Source organism: Bacillus rossius, chromosome 13, assembly GCF_032445375.1.
Source record: "Bacillus rossius redtenbacheri isolate Brsri chromosome 13, Brsri_v3, whole genome shotgun sequence".
NCBI lineage: Eukaryota > Metazoa > Arthropoda > Insecta > Phasmatodea > Bacillidae > Bacillus > Bacillus rossius.
The window spans coordinates 25,557,717-25,578,687 of NC_086340.1; the positions used below are offsets into that span (position 1 = coordinate 25,557,717).

At 36.4% G+C, this 20,971-nt stretch overlaps 2 protein-coding genes across 6 annotated transcripts in view; one reads left to right on the plus strand and one right to left on the minus strand.

The window, feature by feature from the left end:
- Positions 1-1,054: 1,054 nt before the first annotated feature.
- On the minus strand, positions 1,055-9,111 carry LOC134538387 (uncharacterized). Of its 3 annotated transcripts, none has more exons than XM_063379671.1 (2): positions 9,046-9,111; positions 1,055-4,565 (listed from the first exon to the last, which is right to left on the minus strand). In XM_063379671.1, the coding sequence occupies exon 2, from the start codon at positions 4,543-4,545 to the stop codon at positions 3,379-3,381; it is 1,167 nt and encodes a 388-aa protein (XP_063235741.1). In that variant the 5' UTR covers positions 4,546-4,565; positions 9,046-9,111; the 3' UTR covers positions 1,055-3,378. The 3 variants fall into 3 exon arrangements, with proteins under 3 accessions (XP_063235741.1, XP_063235740.1, XP_063235742.1); XM_063379670.1 differs by having other exon boundaries at positions 9,023-9,089; XM_063379672.1 differs by having other exon boundaries at positions 8,901-9,077.
- Positions 9,112-9,534: 423 nt separating this feature from the next.
- Positions 9,535-20,971, plus strand: part of LOC134538388 (valine--tRNA ligase) — a 49,903-nt gene continuing 38,466 nt past the window's right edge. For 2 of the 3 annotated variants that reach the window (XR_010076132.1, XM_063379673.1), the window contains exons 1-6: positions 9,541-9,888; positions 13,154-13,327; positions 14,153-14,280; positions 16,046-16,210; positions 17,280-17,481; positions 18,568-18,868. Coding sequence is in view for 2 of the 3 variants with exons in the window: in XM_063379673.1 (XP_063235743.1) it covers positions 9,697-9,888; positions 13,154-13,327; positions 14,153-14,280; positions 16,046-16,210; positions 17,280-17,481; positions 18,568-18,868 (1,162 nt within the window). In the remaining variant the exon portion in view is untranslated. Of the gene's footprint in view, positions 9,889-13,153; positions 13,328-14,152; positions 14,281-16,045; positions 16,211-17,279; positions 17,482-18,567; positions 18,869-20,971 lie in introns of all 3 variants that reach the window. The other variant, XM_063379674.1, reaches the window with a different exon arrangement.

Here is a 20,971-nt window from a genome sequence, read left to right on the forward strand (position 1 = left end):
TTAGCTTACCAAATACCTTCAGGGTAGTTTATCTATCATCAAGTTTCATTTGGCACACCAATACGTTTGGTATGTCTCTTCATGTTTACGAAAGTGACCATATACAGGTTTATGTTGCTACACGTTGATTCGCCATCTTTGTTGACACATTGCCATTCCATTTTCACGAAATTACTCCTACCAAGTGCCATATTCCGAGGAGTAAGATGTTCACAGATACAGAAATATTTTACTACAAACGTTTAACGAATCACTTGCTTGGGCATAAAGTTTCATGCAACATGAAACATTTGCAAATGAGTCTTGGAAGGTATCATAGCTTATGGAGGTAATGGTGTTCATCACACATGAGATTGACTGAAGTGTCAATGCCAGTTGTAGATCAGTGGGTGTCACTGATGACTGTAGTTAAGGCTTTCGGGAATGTTGCATTCTCTGCATTCTTTCAAAATTCCAAAGGTTATCGAACAAATCGTAATTTTAAAAAAAAACATGACATTGGTGCATGAAAAGTGGTTTACCTACCTCATGAAAAGGTAGAATCATACACTGAATTATTCTGATCTAAATCAGAAAAGCAACTAACATATTTATGAGACAGTACCAATTAAATGCTTACAGAACAAAGCAGCTTTATAACAAGGTTGTTTCCTATATAGTTGTGTGTCTGTGATTTCGGATCTTGTTCATGACTTAAATTAAATTCACAGTGCAAACATTTGTGGGTGTTCATGAGAGATTTTATCAAGCTAAGAAAATAATATTGAACAATTGAAGTAACTTTAAACCCCAGCACTAAATGAGAACATTTATTCATTGTGTTTATAGTTTAGTATGTAGGCTTTGTAGTCACACTGCTTATGTGTAAGAATTAATTCTTAATTCTCACAAAAAATCGAAGAAAAGTTAAAGCAATTTTTTCATGATTTTGGAAAAAAAGTTTTCCTAAATTTATAAATTAATTTTTAAAAAAGAAACAATTTTACAGAAAAGGCTACATAAATACAATTAATTAAAATCTGTATTTCACATGAATACATGATCTGAGACAATGCTAGATTTGAAATTGAAATCGGTCTTAAAAGTTTTTAAAGCTATGAAGTAATTTTTATGCGCTTTTGGAATATAGCAAATTTGAAAACAGTAAAGTTTACTACCTTTAACACATGATTAAACATGTAGTGCTGGAGTGCCTCAAGATGGTAACCTAAGGTAGTGATTAAAAAAAATTAATGACTGTGGGAAAAATAGATATGTTTTAATGGGTTTTATGCATCAGCTGTTCTCGAAGATGAATATTGGATTAACGGCTGGATTAACAAAAAAACTGTTTTCAAAAAATATATTTTATTCAACAATGTTTTGAAACCTGGAAATAACCAGTATACATACAACTGAAGTTTTTCCCCAAAGTAAAAATGTAACAAATTAAAATAAATTACCTAAAAAATTATGTATATACATGTGTGTGTGTATTCTCAGGAAGAATCTAAACCCATACTACTCCTTCTGTATACACCATTAGACAGTAGCACGATAACCAGAATGTTCGTTTCATTCAGCACAAATGGGAAAAAATAGCTGTGGCAAATGACAGAAAATATTTTTGCTACCTAACAATAATTAACTACCGAAAAAATTGTTACCATCTGTAATTGGTAAGTAACAATTTGCAAAAAAAAATAAAATTTAAAAATAAATAAAAATTGAACAGAAACTGCAGTTACATATAAGTACCACTGCCTGTCCAGTAAGACAGGTATGTGCGCTATATGCCGGAACGTGCTTCTGTTTTGAAAACTAGGTGCTCCCGTGTTTGTTTGCTGGCAGGCTCTTACAATGGCTTGTCTCACTACCATCTATTTGCATACATAAGGCACATTAGGTTGAATTAGAAATGTAAGATTCATAGCCCACTGTCACTCAATTCATCCGTCACATTCTAATCTAATTTATACTCTTTCCATCCATTTGAGAAGGTCTTATTTACACTTTTATGGAATGCTTCTAATCACAGAGATATCTTTCTATTAAAATAATTTCTATCAATAAAATAAGATGCACTATCATTTCAAGCCATGGAAAATTAACATCAAATGAGTAATTCTAATGCTATGAATTTCTCTGTGATGAAAGCTGGCCAATTTTTGCGAAAATAGGACAAATTTTATATGGAAGACGACAAAAACAAGAGTTATTAGTACCTTTCAGTACGTCACTGAATATTAACTTTGCACTGCTCGCTTGCTATAACTTATGCGTGATTCCTTGTTTATGCAACCTGATCTGTGCTGAGTTTGTCCAGTACGATGACGACATCGAATGCAGGGGTAAAGATTGGTGACGACACACTTCATCCTGGTTCACGATGACAAGTATGATGTCGGTCAGTGGAGGAGGGAGGTTTAGCAGGGGGGAGGAATGAGAGAGACCGCTCATCGCTTGGCGACTTCAGCGACATACCTAGGCAATTCACTAACTATTATCCATGCTTCACTACAAACGAAACTATGGTCGCTATTATCAACAAGTACACAGATCCTAGCCAATAAATGGTGCGGCCTTTACAAGCTTTAAAAGTACATTTTTCAACAGTTTGAAATGAAAATACAGTCAACTATTTAACACACACAAAATTTAAAAGCTGCTCATAACACTGTGCAAGATATTTAACTTACCCTACCAAACCCTGATAAATAATGATAGTAAAATATATATAACATAGACATTGCTTATAATGGACTTTGTACAATACAATTATAAAATATACATATGCCGAGATTTTACTACGGATGGCAGCAAAGTAATTTTTTTTTGGTTTGATATGTAGGATTTAATTATTACACACTCACCAACTCCAATACAGATAAATTACATACTGGCATTAACATCAACACCCCAATGGTTTGGTGAAAACAAAATAAATGCTCAAAACGTATTTTTCGTCTCACACCAACAGCTATCTTGCTGCCAGCCGCAAAAATACCGCAGTAGATACACTTTGTCAAAAATTGAAAATTACAGGAAAAAAGTTAAAGAACACAGGTATCTGATAATAAAAAACACACATGTACCATTTAAAACAATGGAATGTCAACATCATCACAACAAACCACTAGAAATATTTGTAGGAAAAGGCAGTGATTTTTCAGTCTTTTCTTTTTCTTTTTTTTAAATTGTTTATTAATACAAAACCTGCATCAGACAAATATAACTCAACAATGATTACTTGAAATGAAGATAAAAAATTTGCATTTTCAGATTTAAAACTTAAGATTATTAAATAGATTCAAAATTTCTTAGTGTCATTGATAAATATTTTAAAATAATGAACTTCATGAAGTTGATTAAAACCAATTAAAACTGTTACTGCACTTATTACCTTATCGCTACAGCAACTTTACTAGCAACACTTTTACAGCCAGTGCGCAAGGGCATTAGAACTGAAATCAAGTGATCAACGTCCCCATTAGACATCGAAATTCCTTGCTGTGATAAGGCCTCCTTCACACACTTTTTCACATGCTGCTCTTGCAATGGTTGGAAAAGTATTGAACAAGCCCTGATTTTGAACATACTTTCGATCATAAGTTGATTTTCAGTAGATACCTTGCCACGCTGCTGAATGTTAAAAATTAGTATGAGGATGACACGAAAACCACGCGAAATGCTTGCAGCAGAGAGCTCATCGAGGAATTTCACACCGGCCCTTTCTTGTCCAACGGACAGCCCATCCATGATAACCAGGTTATCACCACACGGGGAAAGATTCGACAAAACCTCGTCAGCGGAAGAAACGGAGTGGCCAGCCACTGAGGGAATGACGTACTGAATGTTTCTAGGCCACGTGAAATATTTACTTATCAGCGAAGCCGCATAGGACTTGCCAACGCCGGTGCCGCCATAGAACACCATGGCCTCGACTCTCGGGCCATCGGAAATCGAAAACAGCGTCAACTGCGTCACAATCTCCACACTGGCCCGCTCCTGCCCGAACAGTTTGTGTTTGAAAACTCGTTCCAGCATGTCCGTCCTGAGGGTGTGTCGGCAAGCATCGTCGCCCGGGCCCGCGAGCCTGCGGAAGAGGAAAAAACCTGCAACCAGCAGCAGCGACATGCAGCACGCCAGCCACAATTTCTGGAACTTCTCGAAACTACAGTTCTGGCCGGCAGATGCCGGGGACTGTTTACCAGCACCCGAGGATGTGCTTCTGCCGCCCGTGTCCCTGCTGTCGAGCGACCGAACCTTCCTGCCCTTGTCTGCGTGTGAAGGGAACCTTCCCTCCCTGCTGTTGGTGCTGCTGAAGTAGTGAACGTTCCCGGTGTCTGTGACCATGCGAATCTGCTCGTGCGTGACCTGGCTGACGCGCCCCCCGCTCCCGATGAGCTGCTTGCAGCTGAAGTGGCGGAACATGGTCCAGCCTCGCGGGACGTGAAGAAGGCGTCCCTGCTGCGAAGACTTCGTCGCCGGAGCAGGGAGCTCCGTGTCGAGGAACCTCCTCCGCGGGCTGCCAGCCTCGACAGCACGCTGCTTCCCAGAGTCCATCGTGTCAGTCGGAGCACTCGCTGTAAATGCCAAAACACAAATGCACTTATCTGGATTTAAGTAAACAAGGAAATAAAAAAATAAATACCCAACTTACTACTGTAAACTTCAGATAATCTGGCACACTCAGGACCTTTTAGCGGCCGGAATACAAAAAATTCCAGATCAACGGACGGTATATTCCTTCGTCGATAAAAGCTAAGTTGTAGAGCATATACATCAGCAAGATGGTGTTTCGCTGCAAATACTGTTGAGCAGGAACATAAGGATGAATGAACATTTTCAACGTAAACACAGTTCAAAAGTAAATTTGTCTGTCCATTCACCTACTACTTCGAGGCTGCACAGAGCTCATCCGACTGCCACTTATGTGCATACTGTAAAAGAGTTTTTCGACCTTAATTAAAAAAAAACTGTATTATTTTACCTTCAGTTCCCTAAGTAGGCTTAAGTCCATACATTTCTAGGTGATGCAGGACCATCAGGCTTTCTGGACAGTTGATTCCGGACTATTGGAAGTCTATTGTATCGCATAAAAATTTCATTAAGTGGCAACAACTGTAGGAATAACATAAAATAATATGCTGTGTTCTTCTAACACATTACCAAAGAACTAAAAAATTTGAAAATTAATTTGCATTTAAAAAAAAAATTTAATTCAGTACTTACTAAAAATAAGAAACTTCCGATTATGTTCATGAATGTGACAACATAGATCAAAGCAGAAGTACATAATACCAAAATACTATTGAATAAAATACAAAGCTGTAGCAGCATATGAATTTTATTCAAAATGCATCTTCTTTATTTATCTTTGACGTTAAAACTCAGTATTAACCTTAACGATGAATAACAATGCTCAACATTTCTACTGGTACAGCATATTTATGATATTGATGATTCTCTAATAAGTGCATTAAAAATTCTCGGTAGTTAATATTTCATCCAAAAATTAAAATTGTTTTGTGAACCAAAAAGTCGCCTTGAAGTAGCCATACAATCACATGGGCTAAATACAAAAAAAAAATTACATATTATTAAAAAATTTAACTAAAAAATACTCTAAAGTTTATTATGCATTAGGTAACTTTTTTTTTTAGTTACCTTGATTGTATGTGATGACTGGTTAGCAAGCCTTACTGCTAATTAACCTAATACATTAAAAACTATTTAATCCAACACAATCAAGACCACTGCGATGTTGGATTAGTGATTTTTCCAGACAAAATTACAGTATAGGCTATCAATTTTTATTAGGAAAACTGTGGAGGATTTGAAATTGCCCATAATTGTACATTTAAGTGCATGCCATACATAAGACTAATAAAGCATACAATCTTGCACAAATGAAATATTTATTATGACTGTTACGTAGTTTTACTTACAAAAACATTTAGCAAACTAACATTGAAAAATTATTGAATTTAAATACAGTTCTTCTAGCAAAGATATAGATATACTTTAGAAGGGCATGTTGAACAAACTTGAATAATATTGAAAAGTAAAATAAATTTGGGTAGATAGTCCTGGCTCAGGCAGTAACGTACTGACTAGTCTACATTATCAAAGCACAAAACAATTTTTATGTCACTATATTTACATTACAGGAAATATTTACAGTAATCATTCCTCATCCCGTATCCAGTTTATATCAATGTTTTATAATTCATATTCTCAAAACATTATCACAAATACATTGAACTGCTTACTTTATTTTAATAGTTAACAATGAGGAACATTAATCATATTTACAATAATTTTACAGCAACTGTTAACCAGAAAATACCATTTTTTCACAAATTGCTAACATTATCTATTCTCCATTTAAATTGGTTATTACAGAAAACCACTTGTTCAAATCAATGTGCTTTTACTGAATAATGACCAAAAAAAGGTTAGGAAGTAATTAAATGATTTCTGGAATTCAAACAAAATATGAATAGTATCAAAACAACAACATAAAACATTATCATAGTAAAAAGATTCATTTTACTAGGAAAATAAATCACCATTCAAAGCTCACAAAATGATTTCCATTTGTTTATAGAAGTCTCTAAACTGCACAATCATCCAAATATATTTTCAGTGCTACTGTCTTATCTTATTAATTATTTTTTTTGTAATTTCATTGCATTAATTGTATTAAAACTAGGATTTCTTTCAGAGACTCCCTTTCCAATACTCAATATCTTAGAAAATAAAAAATCATAGGTGGAGTTTACCCTGAACTTTTAAGAAATCATTAATAAAGCTGGACTCTCAATGATCCGTTGCGTCCGTCAGCCATTCATCTATCCGTCTGTCAACAAGTCGAGCGATTCACAATCATGTGCACGTCCATCAAATACTTTTTTAATTTTAATGCTGCCAACCGACCAAAAATCTTAAATACTGGTGACAATTTATCTTGTATAGATATATTGACGATCATGAAAGTTAACACTTAATAAATAACTAAATTAATTTTTTTTCACTATATATATCACACACCACACACGTCCCTAAATTTACTACGAAGGGATGGTTTTCTAATTCCTACTAGTTTCTGAAAAAATTAAATCTTTATATCTTACATAACAATACCTGTGTTTTTATGCTGCCGCCACCATTAATTGTTTACCCGCAAAAAATAGGAATATGTATATGTTTTCCATTAACTAAGATGTTCCTGAATTAACCCTGGAAGGAAAGTTTATTAATTCCTACTAGATTGTGAAAAAAATAACAGTTTACAGCTCACATTACCATACGTATGTATTCACGCAATTGCTGACATTCATTCTTTACCCATGTGGATTTTTTATTTTTTTTTTGTTTAGAGAACTTAAGTCAATGTAAGTGGTGTTGTAATAATGAAATTTGTTTCAATAACAACTGTATTGTAACTTTAAGGAATATTTAATGCTTATTTTTCATGTTTTTTGTTGTTTAATTACAAAATGTTTGTTTTGTTACAGTGCATTTAAAGTACTTACTATTTTGAGTCATGTTGTAACAGACAAGTCTAGTGGGAGGCAAAAATTTGAATAGCATAGTTAACGTTTATTTTCTTTGAGGAATATGTGCTGTGAACCGAATTGGCTGACACACTAATTTTACAGTTTACAGTCTTTCCCAGGAATTCCTTATTACAGCCATTGTACGTATATTCTGTGTTTGATATGGCTGGTGGTTCATGTATCCCAGTTTATCCCTGGATCCTGAAGGCTTGATCCTGATGGCATGATCCTGTTGTCTTGATCTGTAGTACATGATGCTTGCTGTTTTAGTTAAGTACGTTGAAAGATCTTGATGGCATGATCTTGTTGGCTTGATCATGTGGTAAGTGATGCTTGCTGTTTTAGTTCAGTACGTTGGAAGAATGTGCACATGAAAGAAATTGCAAAATAATTATTAAGAATTATGATTGTAGGTCGAAAAAAAAAATCCCCTTTTAATTGACTTTTGATCATAATTCATTATAATTTTTTTTATGTACAGGATCTTCCAACATACTGAAGCAAAACAGCAAGCATATGTACCACAGGATCAATCCAACAGGATCATGCTATCAGGATCAAGCCTTCATGATCCAGGGATACACTTCAGTATATGGAACAAAAGAATCAGCATCTTTTTTATTCTACATAGTTGTGCTAAACAAAGAGATACACGTTCACGAGTAAACAATGAATGGCAGCGGCAGTGTAAAAACACAAATATTAAGACACCATGTTTTCGGGGTAAATTTAGGGACGTCTCTAGAATTTGAAAAACGTAACTTAAGTTATTATTTTCTTTTTGCTCCACGAAGTCACACGTCCGATTCTGGTATAGTATAGTAAGCTATAAACTATAATATTTCACAAACTATTAGGAATTAAGAAACCTCCCTTCAGTGTAAATTCATTGAAGTGTGCAGTGTGTGACAAGCATATTTTCCTTTTTTTTTAACCAAATAGAAAAATTTTAATAAATGTTACCACCCATTAGGAGGTATGGCTATAAACCCTAATGAGATTTGTGTTAAAAATGTGGGGTAAATTGGTGCGCAAACAATTAAAACCTTTACAGAAAACATACTTTAATTTTTAAAAAAACCAATGCTTCAAATAATGTTGTTAAAAATAAAATTTGCCAATTATTGTTTTGTACAGGCCTTCTCATCAAAGAAAAGTAAATAACTGATATTTCTATAAGTTACTAAATAGTTAAATTGTTTTAATAATTTTACATACGATCTACTCCACCACCTATTTACCCCATCCTATCTTAAGGAAAGACGTTAAACGTTAAAGCACTGGTTTCTAGTAGTTTTATTTCTCTCTCTCTAGGTTTTTACCCAAGACAACGAAACATATGAAGCTATCTCTAACCTTCCAAAAACAAACAAACCCTTAAAAAACTTTTCAAACTCCAAAAACAAAGAAAACAGACTAACAAAATCAAACTAGACACAAGTTATAATAAATGATTTAAAATAAGCCGTTAAAATTACCACCAAATCAAAAGCCCAATCACCTGCTATGTAATCATTTCACTATCATCAGCCTAGTGTACAGTGTAGCGCTTTCCGGAGTTCAGTACCAAATACTGGTTTTTTTTTTTTTTTTAACTTTTCCTATGTTACTCTAACCCACTCACTTTTGATCTAAAAATATCCGTGTGACTTTACACTTACGTTATCACGTTTGTTACATAAATAAAGATTGGTTCAAGTAGTGTTGTAATAATGTTATACTTGTAGTATACATTTTTTTATGTTTATTAATTTGTAATTAATGTTCACAATACTATTTCTTTACGGAGCTTGGAAAATTTATAAATGTATTCTATACGTCATAATTAAAGCAATTTTTTGTAGTAAACATTAAAAACTTTTATTTTTTATTGAAATAAAATCATTGAAATTCGTTGTCCTTAAAGCTGAAAGTGGAACAATCCCACAACATGCTACGGAACGTTATGGCTGTAACTATAATAAAGTTCAATCAAAATTGCGCGTTGTGTGACGTTAGGTTTAGTTTACGTTTTACCTTTCAGCTTTTGGCTGGTCAGCGTTGCCACTAACACGTGTGGGAAAGTTGTGTTTTTTAATTGATTATGTTGTATTTATCACAGTAGTTTATAAATTATTTAAAACTTGAGATATTATATAGAATTGTCTACAACATGCCAGTAACCAAAGCGTCTACTCTTGTAAATGGCAGTAATCAATCCCCAGATGTTTGTGAAGGGGAAACCCAACCTAAGACTGCAAAACAGTTGGAGAAAGAAGCAAAGAAGTTAGCTAAACTTGAAAAATTTAAACAGAAGCAAGATAAAACAACGGTAGATTCATCCAAGGCAAAAGATAAAACGGAGGTAATGAAACATTCTTTTTCTCGCAGGAAACTTCTTAAAATATTACATCAGACTTGACTTTTATGTGATCTATCATGTAATCTTAGTTGTAACTTAAAAGTTTATTCTATATCTATAAAACAGGCAGTTAAATTTGAACTGACAGTTGGCAGGATTCTAATTGCACAATGCATATTTGAATTGTAAAGCTAATGCTATTAAAAAAAATTAATATACCTAGGGAATTTTTCTAGTTGGCGATACCATAACATTACTGATGACGTTACCAAGATTGCGTCCCTTTTCATTACCTCCCCTACGTTCTTACGGGACAATACGGGAATATTGGGGTTTTGGGCAGGAACTATAAACTCATTATTTGTACTATTCATATTTTTAATCGCAAACTAGAATAGGTATTATCCCCCCTGTTTTATTCTATTTTCCTTTTTTTTTTAAAATAAAAGAAATTATGCCTATAGACTTTACAACTGAAGCCAGTATCGTGAAATGTAACACTGCCTTTTCATTACAAAACTTCACGATTCTGAAATAAAAATTCCAGGCTGAATTATTATGATTAAATTAGATACCAGTATCATCTAGAATAGACTGGGTGGGAGTTAATTACACAATACCAATAATTATTTTTATTTATAATTTCCTGGTATGCTACTTAGAATATTCCTGCCTATTCTTTTTTGCGATGCCCGTAAATAAAATTGTAAAATAATAACATTTTATTTAATATTGTGAACTACGATAATCTTTCACTTGCTTTATTCTCTTTTGCGATTCCTTAATAAATTTTTCTTGAAATGAGCACATATTCTAAACAGATTACATTGTTAATGAGAGGTAGAATATTGTATAATGCGATACGTGTAATTATTATTTTGAAAGAAAAATTAATTACCTAATCAGTATTGTGTTCTAGTATTAATTCCCATCCGTTTTATACTAATTCTCAACACCAGAAAAATTTGTTTTAATATAACACACATTCAACATAGATGCTATTGGTATCAAGTGGTTGATTATTCTATAATGCAAACATAAACCTTTGATTTGGTACCGTCTTCCAGTTTAACCTCCCACCCATTTTTTTGCTATTTTTCACTACCTGAAAAATTTGTATTCTATTTTACACATATTCAATGTAGATGCTACCTGTATCTACAGGTAGAGTATTTGACTGTATTTGAATTCACGAAAATAATACATTTATTAGGTATATCACCATATTACCAATGAATTTCCCATGTCTCAAAACAATCCATTACTGGTAGAATTTTACTGTGGTTTACATAACCCTTTCCTAACATCACGTATTAAACATACATAACACACCTGTGACGTAACCCATCAAACTAATAGCATATAACACTACTACAAATAAAAAACCTTTTCTTTTCCATTTAATATAACACTTATCTGTTGTTGCTTTATGTCAATTATCTTTTATTATGATTATTTATTTTGTATTTATTTGATTTACCACTAATAAATTGGTATTCGTCCTTTTATTTTTTATCCATAACAAAACTCTATTCATTTCTTTTCCTGTCCACTACTACCCTACTTTTTTTAATTTCCTACAGCTACCTATTGATTAATTTTTTCTTTATTTTCTAATTTTTTTACAATTTATTTTCTATCACTATTTAACATCTTGAATAAACTTTATAAATAAACATTCTTCTTCACTATGACTATACCTCCATACATACGTATTTGTCTAAATAACTTTGTAAATTTGTTTCCTTCATTTTCCTGTACCCACATTTAATTTAATCGCACTCCAGAAATCCTCTATTGTATCATAGTTCTTAAACTATATCTTGTGATTGACAGTACATATAAGTTAGTGCTTAAATCCTAAATTTGATAACCCTCCATATGCCTTCCACATATCACTATTTTACTGCAGTGCTATAGATAATAGAACTTTTTTGAACCACAAATAAAATGTACTACTTAATATATGTAAATTGTAAATGTACTAAAATTGTATTAGAAAATTGTAATTTGGCCCTCCCCTGACCATCAAATGGGATCCGCTCTTGCTTCAAGATGCCATTGAGGGCCACAAGAAACTTTATACCTCTCTTGACTATCTCAAATTATATTAAATAAACAATTGCTGGTTATGTTTAAATATTTTAGAGCACCACACTCTTTTTTCTTTGGAGGGATAGTTGTGGGATTTAGCAGCTTTCTGAAGAAAGGTAAACTAACCAACAAAAAAGATTTTGACATCAACAACTACACATTTATAATTTATTGTCTGCCTTGTGTGAGGCCCAGGCAGTCTTTCTTCATAACCTTCCCCCCCCCCCCCTCCCTCAAAAAAATCACTTGGCAAGAATTTGTGAGAAATCAGCAATTGGATTATCCAATTTGGACTATCAAGTCTGCTCACTTACTCGCCTAGGCAATCCAATCAGTGATGCACACAGTCAGTTATATTACACTTCAAAATTCACCAGGATGAGATCACTCAATTTTTGCAAATCATTGCGTGGTTTAACGTGTATACTAGCCGTGTTTTCACAGCTTGGCTTCACTCGGACAGATAAAGATTTTTAGCAGAGCAATTTTTTTCTTTTAAGAATGTTATGAAAACTAATATTTAAATTAAGTTCCAGTTCCAACTTGTTTTTCTGTGCCTGGCCTTCAAATTTATTCAACTAATATTTTGTTTATATAAGGGCAGAGTAATTGCAAAAATACTGGATTTTTTTTTTTACATCTTAACATTTTAATCAGCGCAAGCTAAAAAAAAAAAAAAAGCAATCAATTTAGTCTTTGTTCTTTAGTTTTAGTTTTATGACAGTGAAATAATTTTTTTAATCACTCCTATGGTTTTCAAATTTCACTGCTGTGATTGTTTTGTTTCTTATTTTACTTTATTACAAGAAAATAAACTGGGAAACGTGGCGGACGTTACTGTGCCCTTTCGGTTTTCTCGGGGTACTTCCGTTCCCCTCATCAATTCATTTCATCGCTGCTCCAGTGCATCTCAGCACATGCTTTGTGCCCATTTAGACCCTGCCTCTAGCTGGTAACTACATGTCAATTTTCATATCATTTTCACTCTTTTGTCACCCTTGACTTTTTTTTTTTGAGTCCAAGGGAATTCTATCACTGAAGTGGTTAATGTGCTTGTTCAATTACTCATAGCTGCCCTGGGACTGGCTTATTGTAGCTCGTAAGCTACTCGCCACGTAGGGACTCGTTTGGAACGCTGTGAGATGGTTCCGATGTGTGTGCCTCGTTCGCACAGAAGAAAGAGAGGAAGAAGGAGGTTAAAGAGGCAGCGACGTACGACCTGCCGACGCCGGCGGGAGAGAAGAAGGACACCGGGTGTCCCATGCCGGATGCCTACAGCCCCCAGTACGTGGAGGCCGCGTGGTACAGCTGGTGGGAGAAGCAAGGATACTTCACACCGGAGTATGGAGTGAGTACGGTACACTTACCATTAGTTCAAGCTCTGTGAGATGAGATAACAACTAATAAAGTAATCTACTGGAAATTGACATGGATATACAAATTAGTAGTTCTAAAGGAAAATTTTAAATTTATGGCTAATCGAACTAAGTTAATGGGGTATTGGCAGGTTATTACGGTATCTGCTTGTTAATGAGGTTTAGGATGAATAGTGGGGTATCAGCCAGTTCGTTTCATATCGGCTCGTTTGTGAGGTATATGATATATAGTAAGGTATCGATCGGTTAGTGGGTTATCTGACTTTTTAATGGGTTATCAGCCATTTAGTGGGTTAGTCAGATAATAAAAACTCTTTTTTAAGTATCGAGAAATCAAGTTTGATGCTCCTATCAAAAATAACAAATTTCTCCAAATTTCAAGGTGGTGCTGTAAGGGAAGAATCAACCACTTTGATTACAAACCATTGGATTGTGAATCCTTCAATACTAGTATTAGGTATAATAGTTTGACACATACTACTTGCAATATTGATGATACAGGGAGAAAACATTTGCTTGGACAAATGTCTAGAGTAAGATTGTGCAAACCTAGTATTGTTAGTTTAGTGTTCCCATCAGTAATAATCTCGCTGTCACTAAGCCTTAAGATAAACCCATTAAGTGGGGGGGGGGGGGGGTAGCACATGTATTAAAAGAATCCCTATTATGTGGCTATCTAAAAAGTGTTTACTTTTTTTTTTACATTTGTTGCACTCTTAATTTTTTTTTTGTTGCATGAAATGTTCATTGTAGCTTTATAAAATTATTTGTTTACAATTTTTGTGATATTTTTGCAGAGAAAGAGTATCTCGGAGCCGAATCCCAAAGGAAAGTTTGTGATGGTGATCCCTCCGCCCAACGTCACCGGATCTCTGCATCTCGGCCACGCGCTGACCAATGCCATCGAGGACGCGATCACGCGGTGGTGAGTCCACCCGGCCGTCTTCTTGCCGGACAGATGGTGCATTAACCACTCGAAGTGGCTGCATTTCCCCCTCCCTTCCCCCCCCGCCCCTCCACAACATTTTATAATTCTGTACCAAGATTGCAATCATTTGTGTACATCTGTTTCAGGTATTATGTCCTGTTTAGATCAGTGATCATTATGAATGCTCTGTGTAAATCGATACCTAATATCAGTCAGTGATGGGTCAAACTCACTTTTTTCTCGAACCAAAATCTCAAATTTGATTGTTAAAAGAGTGTCACTAATACATGCACAGATCTCAAGAGTATAATAATAATAATAATAATAATAATAATAATAATAATAATAATAATAATAATAATAAACATATGAGCAAGAACACAAAATGCAAGTTTTGAAGAAACATTCAACTTATTACCTAAATTTTTAATTTTTTTTTTTTTAAATAAATATGCATATGTTTATAGAGATACAATTTTATTTTTGTCTAAAATGTGTCCTGCACTGCTAAAAAAATTGTGAGAGCACTGTTGCTAGGGGTAAACACAAAATTACATTATATTTTTTGTAGAGGTAAATAATACAGGCCTCATCTACTAGCAGTTTTGTTGTTTGAATTTATTGATTTCCCATTCTCAAATTATTTTTTACATATTCATTTCCCTTGAAAATCATATGTTTTGAATGCTAAAGCTTTGATGGTGTTTGAGGACAGTAACGGCTTAAACTCTGCAGTCATGGGTTCAGTCCCGGCTGCTGCCTGCAGTGGTCGACTTTTTTCTTCTTTCCGAAAGTGGTTTTCCACCCCCCACAGATGACAGCAGAAGCTTGCCACGTTGGAACATGAAGATCAATTTTTTTTTTCACAAAGGTTTGATTTTTTTTCAAGTGGGAAAAGGGTGGTGGACGTTTCAGTGAACAGACAGGTTTTCTCAGGGTACTCCCGTTTTCCATGCCAACAACTTATTACGTCAATGCTCCATTGTCATTCCTTCGTCCTTCATGGTCTCTGGGATTGTTACAGGTCACAAAAGTCACGAAATACTCATGAAATGAATTGTAATGTTTTCGGGAAGTCACGATACTTTAATTTCCAGCGGTTTTTTTGTCGACTTTCATTTTATATTCTTGATACCTCACTTCAGTTTATACGTATATAAATCTACACATTCCTGCCAATAGTAGATATATTCTGTATTGTGTTTAATTTTGGCTTTTTGCATATAAAAGTATTGATGAAGTTATAAACTAAACTGTACATGGCGCCTTTCGTTTGCTAGCAGCCACGAGCTTCACTAAGCTTGGTTTTTGCCAAGGAGAAGGATAGGAAGTTGCCAGACCTTACCATGTGGCGGACATAGAGAAATGACACAAACTGTTTGTGTGTTAATGACTTCCCTCCTATGATTATCTATTGTAAAACTGTATTTACTTTTTTTTTCATTCTTTTAGGAATGGAATTTCATAATTATTTGTAGTCTATGTCGCTCTTGAGTTCATAAACTATCTATATGCTAAAAAATCGTGTCGATCCTTTGCTTCATTGCTGCGTGAAAGAAGGACAAACAGACAAACACACTTTCACATAATAATAATAGTAGGGATATCAATGAGTCCTTATACTCTAAATCATTGTTGATTCGTGTTGAAACATGAATTTCACAGCTCTCTCCTTCCGCCCCTTGGCTTCTCTCCCCTCGCCCGGCAACACAACGTCCTGGGGGTATGGGCGGAGTGGACCGAGGGGACCGGCTGGTTGCAGGCACCGCATGAAGGGCGAGACGGTGCTGTGGAACCCGGGGTGCGACCACGCGGGCATCGCCACGCAGGTCGTCGTCGAGAAGAAGCTGTGGCGGGAGGAGGGGAAGTCCCGCCACGACCTTGGCCGGGAGCAGTTCCTCGCCAAGATCTGGGAGTGGAAGAAGAAGTGAGCGCCTTTTTTGTACAGCTTGTAACTCGGTGCACATGATAGACTTGAAACTTCTTTGGAAATTCCAACCTCGAATCGTAAGTATATCGTAATTGGTAAAACTGCAGAGAGATAGAAAGCAGACATTTTTTTTCTAATTCACTGTTGAAATACTCACACCATAAAGAAAAAAAACTGTATGTGATACTCTTTCTTTGGACTGTTCTGCCATTTGGAACAAACCAAATCTCTGAACGAAATATGAAATTCAAAACAGGTAGCCCTTTCTATGAGAGAAATGCCGGAACTGTCTCAACAGCTCTCTCTGTGCCGCTGGTTGAACAAGGAGGAATGCAAGCGCGCTGGTGGCAAACTTGAAATTCAAGGCATTCACAGCTGACTGTATATGATACCTATATCTATTTTCTGAACAATCGCATGCGCATACTCTCTGTCTTATTCTTTCGTTCATCTATCTCTCTTGGTTTAATTTTTTTTTTAGGCGGGGAACAAATCATTGCACAAAGAGGAGAATGAAAACGAGCCCACCCTAGTGCTCTCTTTATATAGGTCATGGCAGGCTTCGGTTTGCCTTTGTTTGCCATTATTGATGAGACTACAGGTTTTTTCTCCAATAGTATTTCTTACCATTCTGTCATTAAATTTTTATTGTGTTTTGAATAGCAAAATTTATTTTAATGTTTTCTGTAAAAACTGGCGGAAACTGTGACCTGAGTCTAGAGAAAACTACCTACAGCAAATAGAAAGAAGTTTTCAAGTGTTATGTTTGAACTGTAATCAGGTTGAATGTTTTATTCAAGCCGATCTGATTCATTACAGCAGAAATGAAAATTTATAATAATGTATAGGTTAAAGATAGTAACTCAGAACTTGTTATCAAATATTACAGTAGCATAGTGCTGATTTACCGAGTACATATTAGTATCGGAACAGAATGAGGCTTTGTCATGTGAAGCTTTCAGCCTGTAGCCATAACTTGAATGTTGTAACGCATTATTTTTACCCAGGCAACTGACGATGTGGCCGGGATAAAAGTCCGCCTGCACGTTCACCGCGATGTTTCCAGGAACGGGGACAGGATCTACACGCAGCTGCGGAGGCTGGGCTCGTCCATGGACTGGAGCCGAGCCTGCTTCACCATGGACCCGAAGCTGTGCCGCGCGGTCACCGAAGCGTTCGTAAGGCTCCACGAGGAGGGCACCATCTACCGGAGCAACAGGCTCGTCAACTGGTCGTGCACGCTCAAGTCTGCGATATCGGACATCGAGGTGCGGTCGCCCCGGAGCCTGTCTTCGTCCTTGCACGTTTGTGCTTTGTCGTCGGTGTTTTACTGGATGTAACCGTGAATAATGAACCATGAAGAAATCGAATAAGATTGTTCAGTAAGATAAAATCATTATAATTCATCAGACAATATTTCAGCTGGTGATGTACTGACGTTATCATTTTAGTAACCGTTTCAACCATTATTCCCAAATTTCTGGATTTCTGATATAATCGTTTTGAGCAGATACTTAAAAAATCTGGCCCCACATGAAAAAAAAAATTAAATTTGATCCATGCAGGCGTCTCACATCTTTCCTATTTACCTGTTTTAAGTTCCGTAGACATATTTACTCCAATTCGCCTGTAAATTTAAGGCTATACTCGGGTGTTGTGTTTGTTAATTAGGTTGAGGCATAAAGTGTAGTGTGCTATGCACAAATTTTATGCTGTGAAATACTTTTTTGGTCATCCAGCAGGGGGGGCTGAATTGTATCCCCTTGGAAAGGGTACCATTCAGACTTATGGTGGCGGTAGTGTAGCTGGGTAGGAACTGGAAAGGTACCCTTTCCAATTTCTTAAAATGTTTCGGTTTTAATGCAAATATGCACTGGAAAGGTATCCCCTCGGAAAGGGTACCTTTCAGGATTTTCTGTACAATGACACAGCAGAAAATAAACTGGAAAGGTACCCTTTCCGATTTCTTAAAATGCATATTATTTTCTGCTTTAAAATCCTGAAAGTTATTCCCTTAGAAAGGTAACCTTTCCAGTTTGCGACATGTTTGTGCTCATAATGGTTAGGTAGGTTAGGTTAGTTTAGGTTAGGTTAGGTTAGGTTAAGTTAGGTTAGGTTAGGTTAGGTTAGAGGGGATAACTTTCATGACTTTAAAGCAGAAAATAATATGAATTTTAAGAAATCGGAAAGGGTACCTTTCCAGTTTATTTTCTGCTGTGTCATTGTACAGAAAATCCTGAAAGGTACCCTTTCCAAGGGGATACAATTCTGTCGCCCCATTCAGCGTAGATCCTTGTAATGAGGATACCTGTACTCGCAGACCCGTGAGTAGAGAGGCGTGTCTGTCACGGCAGGTGGACAAGGTGGAGCTGAGCGGACGCACGCTGCTGTCGGTGCCCGGCTACGAGCGGAAGGTGGAGTTCGGCGCGATGGTGCTGTTCGCGTACCGCGTCGAGGGGGAGGGGGAGGAGGGGGAGGAGGAGGTGGTGGTGGCGACCACGCGCGTCGAGACCATGCTCGGGGACACGGCCGTGGCCGTCCACCCGCTGGATCCGCGCTACGCCCGCCTGCACGGCAGGTTCGTGTTGCACCCGTTCTGCCACCGCCGGCTGCCCGTCGTCGCGGACGACTTCGTCGAGAGGGACTTCGGCACGGGTGCGTACGTCGCTCTCCTGAGGGATCGGTGAACTGTCTTTCATCCAGCACTCTGTGGTTCGGCACATCCTGTAACCCCAGGCCTCTCACGTTAAGATTTTTTTAGGTTTATTCCGGTGTTTTGACTAGGGGTGAGCCGATCACCACATTTGCTGATCATGCCGATGCCAGAAATGTGGTACCGATTATGCCGATTTTTTTGACCGATTAGTGCTTTTTTAAGTTGGTTGTAAAATATGCTCCAAATTACTTAAGTTAAATAATTTTACTTGAAACTACTCATTACTGAATACCCTAAACAAATAGGTTATATATATTTATATGACAAACTTTTGATTTAGACACTGATTATTAGTTCGTTCCCATTAACTAATCTGGAAATCTATTAATCCCTTTTACAAAATCTATAACACTGTTGACCAACTAATCATCATCGTCACACCATTCGAAAATGAATGATTGTTTGCATTTTTCAGCTTTTTGGCGCAATTTAAAATGCTTTCTGCTTGATATTAAGACGATGTTCCGACTATATGCCAGCGCCCCTGGCTGACGTGGTATGGCCACTCACGTAAGGCTGTTCCAAACACCGCCACCGTTCGCCCAATCATATGCTTGTTTTTGTATTTATCGGGTGTCGCTGTTCCAAGCTGACGTCAGTGCCCCGAACGGTGTGCTTAGGCTTTAAAACTTCGCCAGTTTGTCTTATCTATCCAAACATTATGCCGGAAAGGAAAATAAACGCCGTAGTTTTACGTATTTTTACAGTATATTTTTGAGTTTAACATTATAACGTGAGCGTGTGTAAGCTTTTGTTTGCCTTAGTGCATTTATGACAAATGTTCAGTGGCGGCCATGTTGCGGTGTTTGTTTACAAGTGACGAGACAAGTCTTTAACCCAGTATTTAAATTTCGCTTAAAAACACTGCAATTTCACGTTTTAATACTAAATTTCGTGTAAAAACGCTGTGTTATGGCGATTTCGCGTAAAAACTGTATTTTACGGTGATTTCGCGTTTATCGTCGTTTAATCACGATCGCACAAAGAACAGGCCCCTATGCATGACTTATTAAATGGTTTGGTGTGCTTTTGTTTACTCTTTTTTAACAAACTACTTTTCATGAATATGTTTATTCTTTAAGAATAACTTTACTTAATTTTTTTTTCTGCAGAAAAGATTAAAACATGTAAGTAACGTAAATGATACTTTAAAAACGTCAAGCAACAGTTCTGAAGAAAAAATATGTCGGCGCTTTTGTGTTACGTAGAGATATTTTTTTTTGTCTTCAGAAAGCGGTAATCGGCAAAAAGGATCGGCATGCACGGAGCTGATCATGCAAATGACAAAAATGGCCAAAATCGGCCGATCGGCTCACCCCTAGTTTTGACCTAGGCCATCAGGTCATAGTTTATCATTATCGTTTTATAGTTGGTTACATTTCACATTTCGTGGGTACATTTCCGTAATGATTTTTGTAGGCATGGTCGGGCAGAGAAATTTGACTTCGGGCGGGCTCGGGCGGGTAATTGTCCAAAATTTTCGGGCTCGGGCAATCTCGGTCGGGCATCAAAATCAGTTAATGAAATAAATTTTGAACATAAAATAGTCGTACTTAAGTTTGCATTGACAAACCTGAACTGTTTTTATTTATTTACTATACCGCACTGATATGAAAGTTAAACATTAAACTAAAAAATAGAGTGCATATTAATCTTGGAAATAAAGTGCTTATTAACTAAATTGTGTTTGGGTAGCTGCTTGAAGGTTCATTGTCACTGCTGATTGACCTACACTTCCACTGGTATCCATTTTGGTAAAATAATGACATGAATTAAATAGAAACAATTCACAACCACTTTCTGCAAATGCCACGCAACTACAATGTGTGTAATTAAAGTCAGCTTATAATCCTTCTCGCGCACAGCAAGCAGCTCCACCGGCCTTGAACACTACTTTGTGACTATTGAGCAGTGAGCATCCGCCGTGCGCGCGCGTGTGTGTGTGTGTGTGAGAGAGAGAGAGAGAGAGAGAGAGAGAGAGAGAGAGAGAGAGGCGGGCGACCAGCTGCATCGTTAGTCAGCCAGCGAGAGTAACAGTAAAT